This window comes from Coptis chinensis, chromosome 7 (genome assembly GCF_015680905.1).
Source record: "Coptis chinensis isolate HL-2020 chromosome 7, ASM1568090v1, whole genome shotgun sequence".
In the NCBI taxonomy this organism is placed as follows: domain Eukaryota; kingdom Viridiplantae; phylum Streptophyta; class Magnoliopsida; order Ranunculales; family Ranunculaceae; genus Coptis; species Coptis chinensis.
The window spans coordinates 24,210,949-24,235,807 of NC_141462.1; the positions used below are offsets into that span (position 1 = coordinate 24,210,949).

Here is a 24,859-nt window from a genome sequence, read left to right on the forward strand (position 1 = left end):
GTTTGATTTATGATTATGTTGACAGTGCTATGAAGTTTGAACCCAAGTATAGGCTCATCGGGGTAAGTTAAACTAAAATCCCAAACCTTTTTATCTTCATTTTGATTTGCTCATCTCACACCCTCACACAGTAGCTGAGCAAAGCGCTTAGGTAATTTCAAGTCTAAGTCAAACTCAAATATTTGAAATCTGGGTGCTATTTGATCGTTTTGAATCAAACTTTTTATTGGTTATGTTTGGTGTAGGAAGGACAGACTTTCATCAACGAAAAATTGAATGGGAGAGGATCTTTCAGGAAGAACTTAACTCTGATCAAAGAAGGAGGATCGCTCAAACAATTCTGGATTTGCCAGGTGGTAATATTGTGATCATATTGAAATTCTTTAATTGCTACAATACTTAATGCAGTTGTAATGACGAAGTTTAAATTCAAATGCCTGGTAAAATATTGCTTACATATTTCTTCATGTTGTAGCTCAAAGTTTATTATCTTACTAATACTCAAAAAGGTTGAGGGGTTAAATGGGTGGATTTAACTTCTTTTGTTTACTAAATGAGCGTTATGTTGTACCGTTTTTACTAAATGACTCTGGAAGCAAATTTTAGGAGTTGGAAAGGGAATTTTATGCATGCTTCATATATGTTATGACATCTCTAAAATTTTGCTTTTATTTCAAATTTAATTATATACAAGAACAAAGTTTGGAATGGGTACTCCATATGGTTACACCAGAAATAACCTTGATGTTAATGCAAGTTAAACCTATTGCTATAGTTCATCGAAAAAAAAAAAAATATTGCTATATGCTATTTGTTCCATGCATGCCCGCTTGCTAGCCCCTTCTCATAAATTTGCACTACACCAGAACTCTCATGACCGTTCTTAATGTAGGACTGCAAAAATCGTCGTATATGGCATTAGACCGTCGTGTACTGATCTAAGCTAAAATAGAGGACGGGTTTTGCCTCTTATAAGACCTCGAGGTCTTATAACCTCTTATAAGATGTGGCCCAGTGATTTTTGACATTTTTTTGGTTTGTTTTTTGCCTCTTATAAGAGGCATTCTACTAGAAATGTCTTATAGGCTTCAATTCTATAAGTACCAAAATTAGATCTACTTCAATTCTATAAGTCTTATAACTTGAAAAATGACTCAAACACCTCCGTCAATATACCTCTAATCCCATTTATCTCTTCTTTCCTTTTCATTATCTTCTTCTCCAAATAACTCCATTGCCCTATCCACCACCGGCTACCACCACCACCACCACTTGCCCGGCCACTACTACCACCACCACCACCACCATTGTCGCCACTACCACCACCACCACCATTGCCGCCACTACCACCACCACCACTACCACCACCATCATCACCTCCACCACCACTATCTCCGTACTATTAAGACTATCACCACCACCATCACCGTGCTACTAAAACCACCACCACCACCATCACTACCACCGTGCTATTAAGGCCAATATCATCACCTCCACTACCACTACCATCACCACCACTACCACCGTACTATTAAGACTATCACCACCACCACCACCACCGTGCTATTAAGATATCTACCACTTCTACTACTACTACTACCACTACCACCACCGTGTTATTAAGACCAATATCATCACTTCCACTACCACCACCACCGTGCTATTAAGACCACTACCACCACTGCCAATTAAAGTAGTTTCCTAAAATCGATATTATAATTATCAAAATTGATTTGAAATCGAAAATCAAACTATATCTTTATTTCAAATTAATCTATTCATGTTAAATGTGATGTAAAGTAGGGTTATATTTGTCAAATAACCATCTATAAGATGTTATGTATTTGTTTTTTCTATTTTTACAAGTGCTTATAAGAGGAACTTAAAATGAAAAACAAACCACTTTATTCTATTTTTACAAGTGCTTATAAAAGGAACTTAAAATGAAAAACAAACCACTTTATAAGACCATCTTATAAGACCCTCTTATAACACATGGTCTTATAAGACCCTCTTATAACTTAACCCAAAAAAACAAATAGCCCCTTAGTGTACTAAATACAGGACGGTAGAGGTAGTTCTGGAACTCGTCGCTTAGGTGGTGGGGCTAGTTTTTCTTTCTTGGGCCCACGACCTTTTCATTCTCGCTGCTCATTATTTTCCATTCTCGCGCTCATTATTTTCACCAACACAGCCAGAAACACCAGTGGAAAGAGAGAGAAAAAAGGGGGTGACTTCTAACAAACCGTTCAGACCTTCGACGGGAACAACAAAGCAAAAGAGCTTGTGAGCTTACATTAAATTGTAAGCTCTCTCTCTCAAAACATAAATAATATTTATTTAATGATTTTAAAGCTTCAAGTTTGTGTATTTTCGACTGATTTTTGTTTGTTAAATTGATTTATTGTTCACTAAACTGAAATGGGTACTTGAAACTTGATCAAATCAAAGTTCTTTCTCCAAATTGAGGTAAAGTTCTTTCCTTTCTTCATTCTTTTGCATTTCTTATTGTTTTATGACTACTGAATTAAATGGGGTTAGTTGAATCTATCATGGGTATTTGTTATTTCAATTTTTCTTTGATGGGTATGAAATATTCATCTATTTTTTTGGTATTTGGGTTATGTTAATTTGATTGATATTGAATTACTTGGTGCTGGAATGAACACAATTTAAGTTTTCTCTGCACTCTTACGTTTCTGTTTTCCGATTTTGAATCTATAATGCTTATACCTCAAATCTCGTGAACAGTAAAATTGTTTTCTCGTTCCAAATAAACTAGTTAATTTTTGTTGTAAAATGCAAGTTTTAACTCAAGAATCTAATGCAATGGTATAGTAATACTTTAGGAATTATGGAGGAATGGTGATTATGATTGTTAGTGTTATTTCATTTACGGAGAAAAAATTGAGAACCCTCGCTCTATCTTTCTTCTTTTCCCTTTCCTGCAAGTTCCAAGCTAAAGACGATTTCCATTGAAATCCCATCACCCCCAATACCTGATTTGAAAGAGAACTAATAAAAAAAAAATTTAAGAAACAAATTTTGATGTCGGAATTCCTGAAATTACTAGGCGAATTTTTTTTGGGAGGCACTATACCGGATGGAAGATTAAAAGACACGTTTATCGACGCCGGTCATGTGTCTTTAATGGCAATTTGATTTTTCTGTTTTGCTTCTGTGCCCGTCAATTTGCAAGTTCGGCGATTTGGTTCTCTGTTTAGAGTTAATTTTGTTTGGGTTGATGCTTGTTTTGTGTATTTCAAGCAATCTAGGTTCCAATTAGAAGTAATTTGAAGAAATTCATCTAGTGAATCCATTTTGTTATTGATTGTTTGATAATTTTGGGTTAAATATTGAATATTATTGATAAGAGTTTGTAAATTTGGGGCAAAATTGCAAAAAAATGAATTTGGTTCTTAGAGTGCCAGGCAATAGAGAAGAGGCTTCAGTTGGTTGGAGTTACAACTATACTTTAGCTTGCAAATATGAAGAAGTTAGTGTCCCTGTCGTGGAGGACTTGATCATTATTTCAGATGGGTTACACAAGAGCGAAGTTCTTGACATGGTATATTTTAATTTGTTTGTTCCCTTCAATTAACCAATGTGTTCTCATGTTTTGCTAAGCTTTAAAGTTTGAAATTGTTTGCTTGCGTGGAGAAGTCCATTGTTAACATATTACAGATTTAACATGTCCTGCTCCAACCCCATATGTGTTCATGACTTCATGAGGAGGTTTTTAAAAGGTGCTCAATCGACAAGGTCAATACAAATATTTTTCAACACGCCTTGTTTAGTCTTTAACTTTCTTGTATAAATGGATCATGGAATTTATTGTTTTGTTAGAAGCAAGTCTGCCACTATCTTTTGCTTCTATCGAGTGCCTCCTACAACACTTGTGCTTTGTATTGGGGATGCACATTGGACATGAATCTAGCCAACCGAGATGCAAGCGATCCGTAACACCCTCTTTTTCAAACCCCTTTTTATATATTTTGACGTACTTGTTGAAAAATTAAGTAATGCTTGTTGATTTGTTTGTTATGTCACCGATAAAACTGTTATAATAATATACCATAATAGGAAAGTAAAAAAAAGAGGTGGATGGGCCTGACTTTTTTTTTTTTTTTTGAGAAAAGGGGGGGGTCAACTAGAAAAAAAAAAAAAAAAAAAACAAAAAAAAACAAACAAACAAACAAACAAACAAAACAGAAAGGGGTCTTAGAGGTCTGATTTCATCTTCTCTATCTCTTTTTAACTTTTCATTTCACAATCAAGAATTAAAGAAGGTTATTTGGAGATGGAATTTTTGTTTTTCAGGTTTCTACTTCAAATTGAGGTGTTGTTGCCGCGGCCGTGTATCACTTGTTTTCACTTTGATTTCTTAGGCATCTGAATTTGGTGAGTAAACCATGTGTTTATTGATTGATTAGTAGCATTATATAGGCCTGTAACTATTTTGAATGATGTGAATTCATTGGATTCTTGTTATAGGGTTTTCATTTTCAGAACTGTTCTTGGTAATTTAAGCATAGAAAACTCGTTTTTGATCTTTTTTATATGAATCTAATGCTTGTTTACTGTAGACACACATATCTACAACTTTCGTGTTTTGTAAAATTTCATATCTAGTTGTTTTGCATATTGAAATTGAAGCTGAAGTTTGATGCAGAAACTGAGCAGTATGCGGTAATAAAATCTAATAAAATAAAAAAATTACTCTTTTGTGTCGACTCCAAAACCAGTAGAATCTAGACTTATAGAGGTACAATCTCGTGTTTTGACCTGAGTTCATACTCGTGATTAAGATTATGAAAACTGACTTCAATATACAACAACTGTTGGCACACACATTCTGGACAGGTTGTATTGTAGGAAGTGTATAGGACACTATACTTCGTAGATTTGTGCAAGGCCAAAACCTAATGAAAGCTTATAGAGTCTTCTATCCAGCGCAGCAAGCCTCACCCAATTTGGATGAGTGTGGAAAGAGAAATGACCTTGACAATTATGCGTGCCAGAAATTGTGTCTGTCAGAAAACAGTTTTCTGTGCAGTGGTTGATCCCAGTTTTAATAAAGTTAGGAGGAGAATTAGATTTTTTGTAAAACACGAAAGAGTAAGGTCTGTGGGTTAGCTTTTAAACGCAAAAAACCTTGTCGCTTTTGGATACATGTGGAAAGAGTTGTGCTATTTAGAAGATAGTGTCAAAAAATTTAGTTTGCTGAAAATTAGAATTTTACCAAGTTTGCTTATAATTACTCATAGTTAGGCCGAGATTAGGACTTGGGTTGCACATGAAAAAAATGAAGTGTACATATCATAGTTTTCAAATAATCAAGTGGAGTACCATTTGCAAGAATGCAGGAAAAACTTTAGCAATGACAAGTTGGTTAGAAAACCTACTCTTTTATGTGCATGAACCTAGTTTGGGAAATGTTTCTAGTAATGAATAAAGAGTTTCTTAAACTTTTCTTGGGTGTTTTGTATAGTGTTTGTAGTTTATTTTTAGATGGTGGTTTTGTTTGGAACTGATACTGAATCTTAAGATAGTTTTGGGATACCGAATAAAGATAGTAAAATTCATTTTTGAGCAATTTTGAATTAATAGGTTCATTGTGCATCACTAGGGCTAAAACCTTATGTATATTATTGTAGGAGTATTTGAAACTTGTTATACCTATTTAAAAAAAGGGCTTAAAAGAGTCACTTTTAAAGTGTCTTAAAAAGTGATTTGTGTTAGTTCTAGGTTAATTACAAAAGTGTCTTAACTTGTTATAGCTTTTGAGTTTGGACACGTAGCTTAAACTACTAGATTTGACTGGAACAATGCATGCAATCTTGTTTCAAGTGTTTAAGACTGTGCTCACTCTAGAATGTGTGGATTTGATAAGAATGAGCACACTTCTAGAAGTGGTGGGTGAGTGACGGCTGTTCAACAAATACGGAAGGTAAAGACTTTGTCAAGTAGACTAAATATTAGTCCACTGTTTGTTATTTTATTGTAGTGATGTGGAAGCCATGGTTTGCATGCTCATGACTACAAGAAGATGGTTATGATTGGAGATGATGCTACTGACCTCGAGGTAAGAGAATTCTTCCAAACCTCCTTCATACCCAGATGGTGTTTGTTATAAAAGTAAAACACAGGCTCCCTTGCATATCTTCAAATTTTGGATCCCAGGGAAATGAAATAAACAAACCTCTTAGTGGAAGTAGACTCTGAATAGAGCAGTCATGCATTATCTTGTTATTCATTTGTTTAGTATTGTTTGTAGTATGTAAGTTCCAGAACCGTTCGCGTGATTATCTTGAGCTAAACCAAAGTTGCTAGTGTCGGGCCAAAATAATATAAAGCTTTCTACTTCAAATAATCTTATAAATTTTTTAGCATCATATAGTATGGTATGTCCCCTAATGATATTTAACTCAATTTTCTTCATCTTTGCCCTTAATATAATATTGTTTACTTTGTGCAATCCTAATTATAAAAAGAAGTTACATCGTAGCTCTTTCTTTTTTTAAGGTACTCTAATTAGATACTTGTGTATTTGTTCTTGTAACAAGCAATGGTCGATTAGTACATGTTGGATTGTCAGTTCACTCAACACACTAAAGACAAACCATATGTGGGACTATAGATTATCTAACACCGAAAATGGTAGAGAACATGACCCTTGCTTTTCTTTGTTATGAATTCCTTATGGGACTCCACCATTTTAGACTTTATTTCCAAGTAAGTCGATGGCTAGCGATTCCTTGAATTTAATTAGCTAGAGGTATATGTATACTCTATGTTTTTGCTAATGTAGAAATGTGGTCTACTGATTATGAGGTGCATGATGGAGGTTTCAAACTACATGATTTATAATGATTTTTGGATTGCATGCACTTGATACAAGTATATAACTCCATTTGTAGAGAGAATTTTGCTTTATCATGTGTTAAGGCGGATAAATGTTTCTTTTGGCAGGAGTGTTTTTCATATTTAAGGTTGGAAGCTTACTCTATGTTGCAAGTGTTATTAAAATTTGGGAGACTTCGTATATATTAGCTTAGTGTTGTGAAGCAGTGCTTACTTCAGTGACAATGTCTTTGCTTAGGCGGTAAGCAATTAGCTACATTTCTTTGTGTGGAGTGGCGCTGAACTGATAATGCTCCTGCCGCGTTAACGTTGTTTGCCTATGTTTGGGCTACCAGTTGGTTTTATCTTTAGAAAACTCTCAAGGCTATTTACCCTCACGAAAGGTGTGATTCACATGAAAGAACAAAATGTGCAAAGGTGACGAAGATAGAAATTTCAAATTTCAAATTGTTTTTTTTATTATGTTTTTATTCTGCCTTGGATACGTTAAAAGCTTAGTTGTTGGTAACCAAAAGTTTGAAAATATTGTAAATTTTGGAAATTATTATCAATGGATTATATATATTAATTTTTTAAATGTGTTGTTTTGAGTACGTAGCTTTTGTGTAATTGATTTTCAAATTAGATAACAATTATCAGTAGGTGTCCAGGAAAAAATAGATTCAAAAAAAAAATTATTAAAAAAAATAGATTTAAACTAATACGTCGGGGAACAATGTCGTTAATTGACTCCTAAAAACAAAATGCGACGGAAATGCATGTCCCAATTTTGAGAATGTGCTAGCTGTGAAAGGTAATTTAATTCACGATGGTTTCTAGTGTCTTAAACTTAACGAAGATATATCTTGTCTCATAGCCGTCGCAATTCTAATTCAATTTATCACGTTTTTTTCCGTTGTTAATATTAACGACAGGGCTATTCGCGATGGACTCTGAGACACTATTTCTCGTCGCAAATCTCGATTTAGGACGGATTTAACCGTCGTTTTCAGTCATTTTGGTGTAGTGTTGGTATTCAATATATGATATTTGTGGTAGCTATCACAATGACCAATGGTCTTCGATTAACATTAGCAGGGTGTCTAATGAACAGGAGAATGGGCTAGGAGCATCTTAGGGTTACCAACTTATACATGAATTTCTATCGGTTTGATGGTCTATGTTATAAAAGATATAAATAAGTCTAGACTATCCATTTACTATTGGCACTAGTAGAAAAAAGGCTTTTTGTGACTATTTTAAAATGGTATTTGTGGATCGTTTACGTTTGAAACGGTCACAAATGGCGAAAAAAAGGTTTTTGGATGACTTTTTAAAAGTTTTTAGTGACGTCGCTTTTTGAACGGTCACAAATAGTTTTTTTTTCTAAAGAAGGTGTATATGTGTGGAGAACTATTTGTGACTATTTCACTAAAATAGTTACGTATTATCCAACTCGTAAGTGACCATTTCACCATTATATGACCTAGGTAGTTTTTGGTCCGCGCCCACAGCTCCACTAAAAACAAGAAACATGACACACCCACGTTCACTCAACTCCCACTTCGTTCAAACTCTTCAAATTCTCTAAGTATACAGACACGAAAAAAAAAACACTTTCGCGAGCTTTCTTCAATTCAAACTCTTATAGGTATAGAACCAATAAAACAAAAAACACTTCGTGACTCTATCTTCACTCTCTCAACCTAAATCAATTCCCTCACGACTCTCTCAACCTAAATCAATACCTCACGACTCTCTCTTCACTCATTATCGATCTAATATTTATTACCACTCCAAAATTCAGTGCGGTAATTGAAGACGGACAAGGTTAGTTCTTTATCTCTCTTCGATTTTGAACTTGTTGCAATAAAAAGTTTTGGTTTTTGAGTTCTATACCAATATTTTTTTTGGAACAGGGGAATTTCAATTGATTGTGATTAGGATTTCTACGTGTATCAAACAACAATATCCAGGTATGGGTTTTCATTTGATTTGATTTTTTTTTACAATTTGTGTTTTATTCCTGATTTGAGGTGGTCGTTAGTTTTTTTTTTTTTGTTTATGAAAAGAAGGTTTACTTTAGGGGCCATACAGGGTTTCACAAATGGTTATCTAACATGATTTTTTGTTTTTTCATTTTAAACTAGACTATCTTTTTCAGTTAACTCTATTTTCGTATTTGCTTGTTTGTCGACGATAAGGACTTATCGTATTTTGCTTTGGTAGCCTGAGATGGACAAGTCATGGATGTCGAGAGATATATTTTCTACTGAATATGTAAAAGGCGTTAAAAAGTTTCTTACATTTGCTTTTGATAATGCAAAACGTAAGAATTGTATACCCTGTCCATGCAATGAATGTGGGAATATGTACGAATTTGATATAGTGGAGGTGGGACGTCATCTAAGAATGAAAAGGATTAAACAGACGTATTGCACATGGGTGTGGCATGGGGAAGATGCTCCAAAGGAGTCAGCATCGAGTAGGGAGTCAGAGGAAGGTTTTGATGAGGGTGGACTAGATGAGGCCGCAAACATCGCAAAAATGTTTGAGGCCACTCAGGAGACTTTCATGGGGAACCTTGAAAAACTTTGTGAACTGATTGAAGAAGTTGATTTACCTTTGTACGATGGGTGTAAAAAATACACCAAGTTATCATCTCTGGTTAAGCTTTTCAATGTGAAGGCAATGAGTGGGTGGTATGATAAAAGCTTCTCTATGGTGTTGGCTCTGTTTAAGGATATGCTCCCAGATTGCAATGAGCTGCCTTTGACCATGAGAGAGACGAAGGAAACTTTGTATGTTTTTGGAATAAAGCATGAGAAGATTCACGCATGTCCCAATGATTGTATTCTCTATAGAGGTTTAATAAACAAGGATAGAACTACTTGTCCTACATGTGGAGCGTCAAGGTATAAGGTGAAAAAGAATAATCCTGACCAAAATTATAGTGTTCCAGCAAAAGTACTATGGTATTTCCCAATAATCCCTAGACTTAAAAAAATGTTTCAATCTGTTGAAACGGCGAAGAATTTGGTATGTCATGCGAATGAAAGATAGGTAGTTGATGGTCAAATGAGTCACCCAGCTGATTCCCAAGCATGGAGACACGTCGATCAATCTTGGCCAGAGTTTGCAGCTGATTCAAGAAGTCTTCGGTTTGCACTTTCAACCGATGGCTTCAATCCACACAGTTCTCTTAGCAGCAGGCATAGTTGTTGGCCTGTTATATTGGCGACTTACAACCTGCCACCATGGTTGTGCATGAAGAGAAAGTTCTTAATGTTAACATTGTTGATATCAGGTCCGCACGAACCTGGTAACAACATTGATGTTTATCTTGCACCTTTGATTGAAGATCTTCAGTTGTTATGGCAGCCCGGTGTTGAGGCATATGATGCCTATAAGCAAGAATCCTTTATACTTAGGGTTGTGCTATTGTGGACAATCAGTGATTTTCCCACCTTTGGAAACTTAGCTGGTTGTACTGTCAAGGGGTATCTTGCTTGTCCAGTATGCGGCGAAAATACAGATTCTATTAGATTGAAACACGACAAGAAGAATGTATACCAAGCGCACAGGAGATGGCTTCCAGAAAACCATCGGTACCGAAAGGAGAAAAGACCATTTAATGGTAAGCAAGAGCTGCGATCAAGTCCAGAATCATTGAACGGGGTGCAAATCTTCTCAAAAGTTGAGCATTTCAAAAACTCATGGGGAAAGCCACCAGAATGTGCTAGAAAGTCAAAAAAATCAAAGAAGGAGAAGGCGCGAATTAGGTCCAAAGATTCAAAGAAAAGAAAAAGGGGAAAGGAGCAAATAAGTTCTAAGGATACAGAAACACCAAAGCGCGAGGAAAAATGATGGTGTACACAAAAATCATGAGGAAGGTCATTTGTAAAAAGAGATCTATATTTTTTTGAGTTGCCTTCTCGAGACATTTGCTTTTGAGACATAACTTGGATGTCATGCATATTGAGAAAAATGTGTGTGATAGCATCATTGGGACTTTGCTTAACATTCCATTGAAAACAAAGGATTCACTTCAAAGCCGACTTGACCTTGTAGAGATGCACTTAAGGGAAAAACTAGCACCAGAGAAGAGAGGGACAAGATTCTACCTACCGCCAGCATGTTATACATTATCTAGAGAAGAGAAAGAGGAAGTTTGTAACACACTGTTTGAACTGAAGGTCCCAGGTGGATATTGTTCTAATTTCAAATCTTGTGTTTCAATGAAAGATTTGAAATTATATGGTCTTAAATCTCATGATTGCCACCGACTAATGCAACAACTTCTTCCTGTGGCAATACGATCGGTGTTGCCAAAGCATGTGAGGTATACCATTATTCGGTTATGCTTCTTCTTTAATGCTCTTTGCACAAAAATAGTGGATGTGTCGAAATTGGATAATATTCAGAAAGATTTGGTGGAAACTTTGTGTTTGTTAGAAAAGTTTTTCCCACTATCATTTTTCGACATCATGGTGCATTTGACAGTTCATCTTGTAAGGGAGGTCGAGCTATGTGGTCCAGTTTTTTTTCCGATGGATGTATCCCTTTGAGAGGTAAGTGAATCATTTTTTTAATTTATTTATTAAATGTCTCATAATGCACATATCAAAGGTTTAAAGCTTTAAAAAACTTTCTAGGTACATGATGGTGTTAAAAGGATATGTTAGGAATCGAAACCGTCCAGAAGGATGTATGGCGGAGAATTATATTGCAGAAGAAGCTGTTGAGTTTTGTGCTGAATTCTTGAGTAAAGTAGATGCAATTGGAGTTCCTTCCACAAGAAACATGACAGCCAATGATTTGGAAGATGGAGATACAATTTGCAGTGGAAGACCGATTGGGGGTTCGCATGTTGTTGAAGTTGATGAGAAGTCCTGGCAACAAGCACATCTTTATGTGTTGGAAAACATGAAAGAAGTTCAGCCATATATCAAGTAAGTAGATAAACGCACAATAGTTCAATTTAACTAGATATTTATCTCCAACGTTTCCATAAGGGAGCTGGTAGTTAATACTTGTATTCTTTTAATTCTTAACATAAAAGGGAGCATATGGACTACCTAAGGCTTCAAAATCATCGCAAGGGTGTAAAATGGATAAAAGCTTAGCATAATCGCACCTTTATTAATTGGCTTCGCCAAAAGGTATATTTTGTTAACACTCCATTGTTACTTAAAAAATTAAAACATTGTTCTTAACATTGTTTGAGAACCAGGTTGAGGAAGAGCAAGACATACCAAATAACAAAGTCTCCGACACGTTGCAGTTTTTGGCCGTGGGACCTAGTCTAGATGTGCTAAAATATTCCGGATATGAAGTTAAGGGTTTTCGCTATCACACAAAGGACCGAGAAATTAAACTAGTCAACCAAAACAGTGGAGTCAGTGTAGTGACCTCAACAATGCAGATTTCTAGTGCCAAGGACAAGAATCATGTAGTTTCAAATATGTGCTTTTATGGTGTGCTTACTGAAGTATGGGTGTTGGATTACTTTACCTTCGAGATTCCTATTTTCAAGTGTGATTGGGTTGACAGCAAGAGAGGCATTAAGGTTGATGAATTGGGTTTCACATCTGTGCAACTTGGTAAAGTTGGCCACAAGTCCGACCCTTTTATTTTAGCGTCCCAAGCCAAGCAAGTTTTTTATGTGACTAACCAACTAAATTTGGGATGGTCAGTTATCCTTGCAACTCCTGAAAGAGACTATCGCAATAAGAATGATGATGCTTGGTTCGATGATGATTCCATTACAAACAAGGCGCTGCCAACTATTGACTCCTTTGATTTAACTAATGAATTGCCATTGCCTTATGCTCGTGAAAATTGTGAAGGGATTTGGGTCGAGCTCGAATGAGTTTCTCTTTAAGTTAAATAAGACTTCTTACTAGTCATTATGGGACTTTTCTTTTCTTTTTCTTATTTTTTTTTTGTTGTTTTTTTTATCAGGTTTTAAGAATGCTTCAAGTTTTTGTGTTAAACTTATAGCTAAACTGAGATGACTAGTGTTGTTTACATTTGCATGTTTACATTTCTAAACAATTAAAGACCTTCTACTTGGTGGAAGCTTTATATATGGAAGCTATATATATTGACAAAAGTTGCAAAAACAAAAATGGTCTTTACAGGTATACTCATGGATCCAGAAGAGCATTCGGAATCACAAGAGTATTCAGATTCTAAAGAGAATTCAGACTCGGAAGATGGCTCAGAAGAACATTCGAACTCCAAAGATGGTTCACAAGGGCATTCAGACTCGGAAGATGGCTTTGAAGACCATTCAGACTCAAAGAAGCGGTCGGGCTCAAAAGATATGGAAGTTGACAAGGCCGTAGCAAAAGGTTCAAGCAAAAAAAGGAAAGTCAGAAGAGCAGCAAAGTGTGTAAAATTAAAAAAATTGAAAAAGGGTGAATATCAAGGAGTTGTTTATAATGAATATGGGCAACCAATTGGTCAAGGTGGAACTGACATTGGTAGTTATGGAGGCTACTTGGTGAGGGCAAGAGTAAGGATTACAATAACTAATTGGAAAGATGTATCACCAACATTGAAGAAAAATTTGTGGATCTCTTTGAAGGTACATTAATCTAATGCTTTATAAGCTAATTTCATTTTGTTTACATGATTAACTAATATGCTACTTACAAATAGGAAACATTTAAGTTGGACACAAACGAAAGATCTATTCGTACAAGTGCAATGGGCAGGTTGTGGAAAGCATTCAAGTGTCGTCTTACTAGACGGTACATCTTACCTTTTAAGAATAAACCAAAGCGACTCAAGAAAATACCAAAGTTGTATAGAAAAGTAATCAGTCAAGAAGATTGGGATACTTTTGTAAAAAGTAGACTTACACCTGAATTTCTGGTACGTATTTCTCTTAATTTTATTTTTCTTTTGTTTGTACATGCATGCAAGCTATTGTTTTCCTATCTTAGTTTCTTGAAAGTCCTAAAGAGGCTAGTATCCATGTACTGGCGGATTCCAAGCAAAGAAGTTGTGCCTGGGGAGGTTGGACTTGTGGCAAAAGGCCAAGTTTAGTTTGAGTGGATTTTGTTGATTTGTGGTTTCCTTTTTTTTGAGATTCCATAGGGTTGATCATGCAAGAGAGCTTGTGAGAATTTATCTTGTAAGATTCTAGGTGGATTCCCTTGCATCATCTGTTCTTGGTTGCATGTCATCTTTAGTTGTTGTAGTCTCCCCTTCCGAGTTATCAGTTGGCATGACTAAGTGTTTAAACCTGTTATCTCCATACTGCAATAGTAAAAGTCTCGCTTTATCTCTCTATGCTTCTACTTTAGATTTGTCATTTGGTTTTGGTTTGTCTTCATTGCTGCTGCTGCCCTTTGTATTCCTTGTCAGAGTTTCTCTGATGTTGCCCTTTGTATTCACGCTCAAGTCTGCCATTGTTTAATCATGCTTACCGAGTTTAAGGGCTGCGTGACTGAAATTGTGTGCTAGAATGTGACAAAATGATATTCGTCTAAATTTCTAATAACTAAATATATGTCTAGATGATTAGAATTCTGTGGGAATTTGTATTCACACTATACTAGGAAGTATACCCAGAAGGCCAGAAGCATCATTGGATGTTTTGGTAGATTGAGATTTCTGTCCCTTTTGGCTGTTGTGTTTGATTTGTTTAGAACTTTCAGGTGTTTGTTCTAAAAGTCGTTGTCTCTTCCTCAGTGTTGCCACCATGACGCAACTCTTTTTTTATGCAGCTAGCTTCAACGGTCGACTGATTTTCAAAAAGTTAAAATAGGGAGTATTGAAACTTGTGTAAGTAGAGGACTGAAACGAAATACCCAACGATATTTACCACCTTTTTTCTTGTTTTTGCATGGAGACAAATAACATCAGCAGTCTAATATTTTCTGTGTTTGTTTGCAGCTGGAATTTTTTTAGTTGAATACTTGAATAGGGGTTACTACTAGTGCATGAAAAAAATGAGGCCAAAATGAAATGGTCGACTAGCAGTGGGTTTCATAAGTGCATGAAATTTGATACAGGTCAAGGTTAATTATGATCATCTCTAGAGATAGACTCTTAGACACTAACAATTTAACCTGGTTAGAACTTTATGAACCAAGCTAAAAGAAACATTAAACACAATCAACCAGTAGCTAGCTGCAACAGAACTCATAGGTTATATATGCTTTATATGCATAGCGAGAAGAAAAGTTCTATCAATGGCACCTTAAAAAGAAAATTGGATTGGACAAAAAGGATTAAAAGCATTCTGTTTCTAGATTTGGTTTTTCCTTCTCAGCCTCTCCTCCCGACACTGTGATTGTAGTTTCAGCTTTGTTTTATTTTTTAAGCCAAACTCTATTCCTAGTCATTGTTGGACTTGGTTTTTGGGCGCTTTAGGTCCAGATGCCCAAAACCTTGCATGCACCGCAAAGATGGTGATTTTCAGTTGTACTTGAATGATACCTTGTATATTATTCTCGATATGGCAAAGCTTGAGTCCTTGGTCTTTACTTGTCCGCTTCCTCGACTACTCCATCACTCGGTTCTCATCCGAGTTGAATACAGAGTATAGAAGCCGGTGTACTTCGTCGGCCGAACCGCCGACGCAGAGACGAGGTACTCCTAGATCGAAAAGAGATCCCTCGCATTAGTGTTCTCAGCTAAGAAGCTTAGGCCTTACTTCTAGGCACACACGATCAGAGTAATTACAAAGTCTTCTGGGCTTAACATGGCTCGGGAGCTCGGCATCTCGAGTCTAACTGTCTTCAGTGACTCCCAACTCATTGTCAACAAAATTGGGGCCAGGTACAAGGACGAACGAATGGCTACCCACCTTGACCAGATCAAGGGCCTCTCTACCCACTTCCAACAGTTCAGGATATTCCAGCTTCCTCGACTTGACAATAGGCACACCGATGCCTTTACCTACGTGGCCTCCATGTTGGGAACTAATGAAGCTCAGAGTATCCCCAATATAAGGAGCTACCCAAGATTATCGGGTCGAGGTCGATGGGCCCCATTCGGCCTAAGCGATGAGTCGAGCTAGATGGACCCCCGAAGCGGTACCTTCTTGATGGTACTCTTCCATCATATGAGAAGCAAGCATGGAAGTGAAGTACAAAGCGACTAGGTACTTTGCTCTAGTTGGCTATGTGTGCGCTATTAATATCGCGGGATCCGTTCTCTTTCCCTCTATCTTCATATTTGTCATTGCTTGGTCCCGCTCCCCTGCTTACGATGTGGGAAAGAGTACCAATACAGGGAATACTTGAGTATCACATCGTCCCCACCCTAATTGCCAAACTGCAACAATCTAGCTACTAGAAGCAGCCTAGCTACAAGAGGAAGGGAACTCAAAACTAGCTACTAGGGGGGACGAGAGAGAACAACAAAGCTATCGTCCGCATTCACGTTAGGCTGTTATGCTTGTTCTCTTTATTTGCTATATACCGCATTCACGTGTCGACTCTTTATTACCTTGAGGTTTTTGGGGATGTCTACTGGATATTGAGGTTTTCCGGAAAGTGTATAACCCACTGCCATTTTACAATCCCATATCAGTAATTGTTCCTATAGACGTACGAGTTATCTTATTGAGTTAATCACTTTAAGGGTCTATAGGAATGTTTTTCTCATTCAAAACTACTTCCAGCTAAAGTATTATCTCAAGAAATGGTTTAAACAGCTCTAATACATAACACGTATTTATTTTTATTTTTATTTTTTAATTTGTAAGAATCTTAGCGAAGTGCAATCTACGTAGCGAAAGCAAAAGAAGTTTAACCACCGAACATGCAGGATGAGTATTGCTAATCACGTGGAGAAAAAGGTAAGTAAATGTATATAGTATTCCTCTAATTTGTTATTTGATATGTAATATAGCATTCCTTTAATTTGTTATTATTTATGTAATATAGAATTCCTCTAATTTGTTATTATTTGATGTGCTATATACTTCAAAACAAAGACAAGAGGAGGGCGAATCATTTATTGGAAAGGACAGGTCTTATGGGTGGAAACTTTCCCTCCAAGGCAAAGATGGTAACTATGCAAATGATGCTACCAAGGAAGTTGCAGAGAGAATAGTACATTTCAGTCTAGTATACTTCCTAGTATAGTGTGAATGTTATATTAATAGTAATAATAAGGTTACAATATAGAGGCAGTAGAAAGGTGCCACATTGACCAAGGTGATGATTTGCTTCTCTTGTTTTACTTTCTATATTGGATCATGTTGCTTAGCTTATCATACTAAGGAGCAGTTCTTGAATGGTACATGGAAAATTTTAAGAATATAAGTTACCCACTTGCACTCCTTTTCATGTTTGCCCCATGCACGTGCACAACTAGAATGGATATCTGAGGGTGGGGAAGGGGTTCAAAATCACTTCAAGAGGGGTGTCATAAAACTCCTTTTTATTTTGAGAAACATTTGTGTGATTATTAAGTCCACTGTATGAATCAAAGTTCAACTAAGAGGGTGAAAACACTTTTGATACAATAAGACTATCACTACGTATTATATTGCGTTTAGATATTATGGGTTAATGAGTTGAAGTGTCATAGAAGTGTCTTTTGAGTGTCGCTCAACATAGGTTTGATACCCTTTCGCAATGTCCTATAAAACATTGCTGAGAATGAAAGTTGTAGGTTTGCTAAAGTTTCTCTTATTTAGTAACATTCATCTCAGGATTTTGCTAGTCCAAGCATCGGACCTAGTACTATAACTTTTAGTCTTGTGTGGTTCTAGTGACTTTCTTCCTATGTGTGGTGCCTTTTTTTTTTACCAAGAAAATTAATTGTATTGATAAACAAAGACTGCTATTACATCAATACCCAACCTAAATTTTTTAGGTCACCAGAGTTGGCCCATACCCAAAGAATGAAGCTATCGATGTGGTGCTAATGAAGCTATTAGTAAACAATATTGACATTTTGTTTCCTTTAAGGTGATAGCTAATGTATGTTTCACATGTGTGGAAGCTTTCTCTTATGATGGGTTGCTCGATATACTTGCTTAGAAACAATAAACAAGGTGTAAATTATAGTTGTGACCAACCCTCTTATTAATTCAAATCTTGCACTGTTTTCTGCTTCTGTGGTTTTGGGTGACTGATAAGTCTACATCCACACTCTCATTATCTTGTAGGATGATTATCAAACACAGGTTAAGGAAGGAACTTTAGAGGTTGAGGGTACTAAAGACATACTCACTCTGACGTTAGGTACTTCTAACACCGCGGTGGTGGTCGTGTTAGAGGTGCGAGAGATGGAGTCACCCCCACACGATCTTCGTCGCCTAATAAAGCGTGGATCTAAGAAACATGTGCATGCATTGGAGTCGAAAGCTCGCGAGGAAGAGGAAAAAAGAAAAAAGGAAGAACAAAAAAGAAAAAAGGCAGAAGAAAAGGGAAAGGAAGAACGGAAAAAAAGAAAAGAATTGAAGAATAAATACAAGGAGTTAGAAGCAAAATTTAATGATCGTCTCACTTCTCCTGCATCCGAAAAAATTGCTTCGAATAGCCACAAAAGTGACAATAGAGACCATATCCCCCCTTTAGGTGGTGCACATAGCAAGCGTAAAGTAAGCTTTTAAATATTGTTTACACTACTTTAGAATTGGGTGTTTTTTGTTTCCTATTTCGTTTTTATTTTGTAAATATTCTCTAACATATATAGTCAAGAACAAGGAAGAGAAGAGTCATCCAGGCCGAAACAAACTCTGAACCCCGATTTTAGGAAGGTACATGCTAAGGGAACAAGTCATTCCCCACTTCCAAATCCTATGCTTCCTCTTGTAAAGGTATCATTGTCACAATCCTTGCAAGATATCATTTTACTTAATATAATAGATAGGTTCTCAATGTGATTAGCACACGGTCTTCTAATCCACTTCGTTATTTTCATATTGTTAATTACTAAAAAACTCTCAGATACAATTAGGACTGAGTTGCGTTTGTTTGGTATGGGGTTCCAAGTCCAATATTGTTGCTAAGGGTAAGGTTTACGTGGAGCTTGGACCAGAGACTAAGTTGCACAATGTTCTCTTAGGGCCAAACAACGCACGCGTATCAGTTGATAAGATTTTGGAAGGTAAAGATCGTTGCTCTTCCTATACCAGTTCGCGATAAACTGGTAATTTTGAAAGATGCTCTTGGATCACAAGTTGCTTGTCCAAAGCACTTAGTAGTGGATTCAATTGAGGTAATTTCATTAAGTTTTAGTTTATTTTGAAGTACTTTAAAATATTTTTTTTGAGTTCTAAATATTCTCACCTAAAAATATATAGTTGAAGACCAAAAAGACTAATTCTCCGATACTAGTAAAAAATTATAAAAAGGAAAATGCTGAAGTAACAAGTCATGCACCAGTACGAAATCATATATTGGATCTTGGAAAGGTGAATACTAATGCCCGAATCCCTGTTTTATGTTGTATTTGCAATTAACCCATTGACTTTACAATTCATTTTAGGAACTGAGTTGCAGTTTGGCTGTGGGTTCCAAGTCCAATATTGTTGGTAAGAGTGAGGTTTACGTGGAGCTTGGACCAGAGACTAAGTTGCACAATGTTCCCTTAGGGCCAAACAACGCACGCGTATCAGTTTATAAGATTTTGGGAGGTAAAGATCATGTTGCTCTTCCTATACCATTTCGCGATGAGCTGGTAATTTTGAAAGATGCTCTTGGATCACAAGTTGCTTGGCCAAAGCACTTAGTATTGAAAGGCATTGAGGTAATTTCATTAAGTTTTAATTTATTTTGAAGCACTTTAAAATATTTTTTGTGTGTGTCTAGTTTTTTTTTTTTTTTTAGTTCTAAATATTCTCACCTAAATTTTGTTGAAGACCAAAAAGGCTAATTCTCCGATACCAGCAAAAAATTCTAAAAAGGAAAATGCTGAAGTAACAAGTCGTGCACCAGTACGAAATCATACATTGGATCTTGGAAAGGTGAATATTAATGCCCGAATCCCTGTTTTATGTTGTATTTGCAATTAACCCATTATGACTTTACAATTCATCTTAGAGCCGGAGTTGCGGTTTGGTACGTGGATTTCAAATCCTATGTTGTTGCTAAGGGGTATAGTCTACGAGGAGCTTGGACCGAAACTAAGTTGCACAATGTTAAAGCTAGGGCAATACAACTCACATGTAGCAGTTGGGAAGATTTTGAAAGGTAAAGAACAAGCTCTTCTTCCTGTACCAATTGGTGATAAGTTGAAATTTGTGGAAGACGCTATTGGATCACACGTTGCTTGGCCCAGGGAATTAGTGGTGAAAGCCAACCAGGTAAAAATATCGATGATTGTAAATTTATAAAAATCCCCTTTTAGGATCGAACCTCTCCCTTTCTCTGTCTAGCTCCCTCTATTTATACATTTCTTCCTTCTAATCCACCTCATAATCCTTCCACAACTTAACATTCCACCTCCAATTTGTGTAGATGTGCATCTGGCACTTCCGCTCCACGTACACATAGGCCATAACACAGCCCACTACAGGCCATAACACAGCCTACTACAGGCCATAACACAGCCCACACTAGTAGAAAAAAGGGTTTTTGTGACTGTTTTAAAATGTTATTTGTGACTGTTCTGTTCGAAACGATCACAAATGGCAGAAAAGTGTTTTTGTGACTGTTTTAAAAAGATTTTGGTGACGGTTGAATTAGAAACTGTCACAAATGTTTTTTTCTAAGTAAGGGCATATGTGTGGAGTAATATTTGTGACCATTCTACTAAAATAGTTATATATTCCCCTGCCTTTATGTGACTGCCCATCCATTTTTTGGTCCTGCCCACAACTCCAGCCCATTAAAAAAAACTACTTCAAAAACACACCCACGTTCACTCTCACTCACTCTTCGTGCCTCTTATGAACACCCAAAAAAAAATAACCTCGATCTCTCACGACTCTCTTTTCACTCACGCTCCATCAGTGAAACATTCTCTAGTCCATGATCTACATTCTCAAAAATGTTCACTCACCACTCTCAAAACAGAACAGAAACCGCTCTCAATCCAAAAACTGTATCATCACATCTTTAATTGATCTCTCATTTTTACTCCCCAACCAAAGAAGAACTATCATCATCTTCAGGTGACACTACACCATAACATGATATTTGTAACACACACCTTTTTTGTTTTGTAACACTCTTTTGCCGTTGGTAAGCGTCTACGTTTATTCTTAATAAACGTTACCAATATCGTTGAGTGTTACTTTAATTCGGTTGATTTTCTAAAATTAATTTGTAACACTTATTAATTGCACCAAACCGTGTGGAAAGGGTTGCAAATCAAAAAACCCAGAACAACTTCGAAATTTCGGGAGAACAGAAAATCGCGCTCTATTAATTATTTTCTTCGAACCAGAAAACACAACCATCTCTTTCTCACACTTCTTCTTCTAAACTTAGGTTTCCTTCTCGCCTGCCGCTTCTCAATGGTCTCTCTTGCGGACGCTGTTCAATCTTCTCTCTTACTGCCGATTTAGTAAGTACCCATTCGAATCTTCAACTTTCACTTTCGAATTATGTTTTCCGTATTCTAGGGATTCCATTGCTAAACTAGGGTTGATGCCAATTCGATTTTAATTTTCTTGCTTCGAAGGTGCAATTTTTTATTTTGAATTTACTTGGTACTGCCTTCATTCTATTAGAAATTAAGAGTCCTTTTGTCTGATTCAAACTAGAACAAAAGGAAATATGCCTCTTTGACAGATTTAACTATACCCAAAATATATTGAATGTAACCATAACTAATTCTTGGCTCCTCACCCCGAGGATGCTGGATCCATCCTCACTCGTGATTATGAGCTTCACTATAGAAGTTACGAGTTACGAGGATCATTTAGTTCCTTGGGGTATATTCCAGACTCCAAATTTGCTTCCGGATTAAAATGGTAAGCCTTCCTTCTATGGTTGCACTCAGCACAAGGAGGACTACCAAACTGATGGAATTTGTTCATACAGTTTTTGTGGTTCCAAATGAGGTTGGGCTTTGCATCCATCTAGGATCAGGGTAACGACCAAGATCAATTGGAGTTTGATTCCTTTGCAAAGCCATCCTACACCGCTCACACCTACTACCATTCCCTTTGAAACCATTAGGGGTGACCAAGATTAACCGAAAACCACCACTCTCACTAGGTATTGTTCCAAATTGGAACCCGCACCACATTATCGACAAAAGGTGACCAATTATCAAATTGTGGCTGTGGTTGATGACTAAATGACTGCCTCCCATACTCCTCCGCTGAAGCCCTATCAGTAAACTCCCCAAATCCCATACGATATCGACCATAAGACGGCGAAAGTTGAAACTCAAGCACCTGCCTCGCATCATGGCGCCCACCATGATGCCTAGGCGAATAATACCCAGGACTCGAAGGAGCTTCCATTTCACTATACCTCTGACTATGAGGTTGCTGAATTTGCCCATACCATAAATGCGGAATCCTAAGCTGCCGTAAATTAAACTAAGGCATTAGGAAACAATTTAGCTAGTCACTTGTTGTGGGTGTATTACGAAATAGATTAACCTACCATTTGAGAATAGGGAAACAAAAATAATACAAGAAAGAGGTAAAATATGAAAAAATAAGTCTCTATCATCACTATTCCAAGTTACTAGCTTGTTAGATTTTCTTGCAACATGGTTTTTAATTTATTCTGACTTTCTAAGGGTCTAGCTCGTAAATGGAGTTAAACTCTTTTATTAGTTCAAAGGGTGTATATCTTTGTTTATGTACTGCGCAGACCAAATTAGAGGGCACTATAATAAATTCAAATTTTACCAAGGAGAATACAGTCTGTGACTGTAATAGTTACATTGTAGGCATATGGTCCGATATAGGGAATCAACTAGCTTTCAAAGATCTTTTGGGCTCTTTGTCTTGTTCATATCCTTCATGCCTTTATCATGTTCTTGCACTTTGCATTCTTGACACTATTTTTTCCAAATGAACCTGATTATTGCTAGCTTTGTCTCCCTCATCTATATCTTTATCATGCCTAAAGTTGCAATGAGAAATAAGCACCAGCTTTGATTCAAGTTTCATTTCCCTGATTACTTTAAGAGATCTCTCATTGGTGACCCATTAATTGAGTTTGGCCTGGTCCATGAATGTGCCTGAATTGGGCAATCAAAATTCGGTTAACATATAAGTTCAAGGAGGAAAGTGATGGAGAGAGTTTGGTGCATTGACTAATTCGTTGCTACCACAACCTTTTATCTATGCATGCGGCTTTTCTTAAGATCATGCCATTTGGTACCCTAGTTCGTCTATTGGTGTTCCTAAGACAAACACAAGAAGTTAAATTTGTTGAAGTAAAATGAAGTGTTAGCAGGAAAACCTTGGAAAGGATGGGAGGTTTGAATCATAGACACGATAAGCAGAGATGTATAATTTGTTACCCTGCTCTGTATATTTTTGTTGTTCGATCCATTGTCAGTTTAAAGAAGAGATGTTTCGCTTCCTTCCCCGCTTATTGGCTCATGACTTTGGATTACATCTCACTTTCTAGGTCGCCATTTGTTCATAGTTCATTTACCTAATTTAGTAAATATATTAACAAGGACTTATGTTGGGTGCAACACTGATATAAGTAGCAATGTAGCCAAATCGTAGTTCTAGAAACCCACTGCAGTGTTATGTTTACCTCTACCGTGTACATTTTTATTTTTTATTTCTTTTAATTATTTGTTGTTATTCATATCTTCACATAGATTAATTGGTGTTAAGGATGCAACAGTTTGAATGGACTTCGATAATTTGATACACATTACAATCATAAGAAAGTGTAATAGAGGAACTGTTAATTTATGAAGACATTAAGGGCCTGTATTTACATTTTCGTAACAATTCTTTTGCGAATGAAAATATTGATCTATTTCTTTGTAATGTTTCTTCTTTTTGCATGCCTTTTTGAGTATCTTTTCATTGTGCTCACAACCCCAACCCGCCCACTATTAAGTACGTACAATTGTTTTTGAGTAGCTTCTCTTTGTATTATGTTAGTTCTAAAAAGTTAGTACTACCTTTTTGTTCAACTGGACAGGTTCCACGAGCATCAGCTAGTCTTTGGTCATTTAGGATGGGATTGTTTCAAGGGAAAGGAAGTTTAGGACCGGGTTCGTCGAGCTTTTTTCTCAGTAATTAGTGAGAGTCGAAAGCAAGTGATACATTGCTTAGGTTTTTGATACTTGTGCAAGCTACAAGGTACACAGTTTAGAGTAATTTCTTTTTTGGTAAGAGTGATTACATTCTAATTTAATATAAGCAAATTGGCTCTAAATTCATTTGTTTAACCTAATCACATAATTACGGGATTACAGGAAAACCGTGAGCCCCAGTTGAAAAACCGAAGGAACCTATTCTAGATGAAGTTACCTCGGCTTTAGCTAAGTGGTACCCACTTAATATTACAAGACATGAGACTTCTTCATCTGTGGTTTTACGTGCAAGCAAGTAAGTTAACATATACGATAGGTCTAGATATTTACTTAACTTTCATTAGCAAAAATTGTGCAAAACGGATATCTTATTTTTCTTCTTCCTCAATCTAGGTAAATGAACTATCATATTTCTGGGATTCGTTGTAATGTGCCATACTAACCCTTCGTTTCTCCTTTGACGGGAAGCATCTTTGTTGAACACAACCGATCGAGCTTGTGGATTGTTTTCCCCTTATGAGGTATCCTCAGATTTGACAAGGATATTTATTTCCATTTTGTGTACCACTTGTTTTTCTCTTTTTGTTTGTTTGTTTATTTGTTTGTTACTTTATGTTTCTTTTTCTTTGTTGTCATACACTTTACTCGAATGAGCATCTGAATCGAGTCTATTGTTTTCAAAGCTTGCGCGAGTATCACCTAATATTGCATTGAGATCTGTCATTTTAAATGAGCCCTTTTAAGTCTCTAGGTTCGCTACATGGTGAATATGTGGTCTTTTCAATTTTTCCAGAATTTACCTAGCTCATGCAACTTGGTGTATTACCTTAGTCTTATTTTTTTTTTT

At 36.5% G+C, this 24,859-nt stretch overlaps 1 protein-coding gene and 1 long non-coding RNA gene across 2 annotated transcripts; both read left to right on the top strand.

The window, feature by feature from the left end:
• The first annotated feature begins 4,204 nt into the window (after positions 1-4,204).
• LOC147486724 (uncharacterized) lies at positions 4,205-7,034 on the top strand. The gene is made up of 3 exons (XR_015201884.1): positions 4,205-4,401; positions 6,008-6,085; positions 6,973-7,034. It is a non-coding gene; the product is annotated as an uncharacterized LOC147486724 (long non-coding RNA).
• A 2,044-nt stretch (positions 7,035-9,078) lies between these two features.
• On the top strand, positions 9,079-9,906 carry LOC147486725 (uncharacterized). The gene has a single exon (XM_086573835.1). It carries the CDS (start codon positions 9,079-9,081, stop codon positions 9,904-9,906), a length of 828 nt encoding a protein of 275 aa, XP_086429961.1.
• Positions 9,907-24,859: the final 14,953 nt, after the last annotated feature.

What these genes read in the sequence shown, in the direction of transcription:
- LOC147486725 (XM_086573835.1), top strand. Translation starts at nt 9,079, where the DNA reads ATGGACAAGTCATGGATGTCGAGAGATATATTTTCTACTGAATATGTA.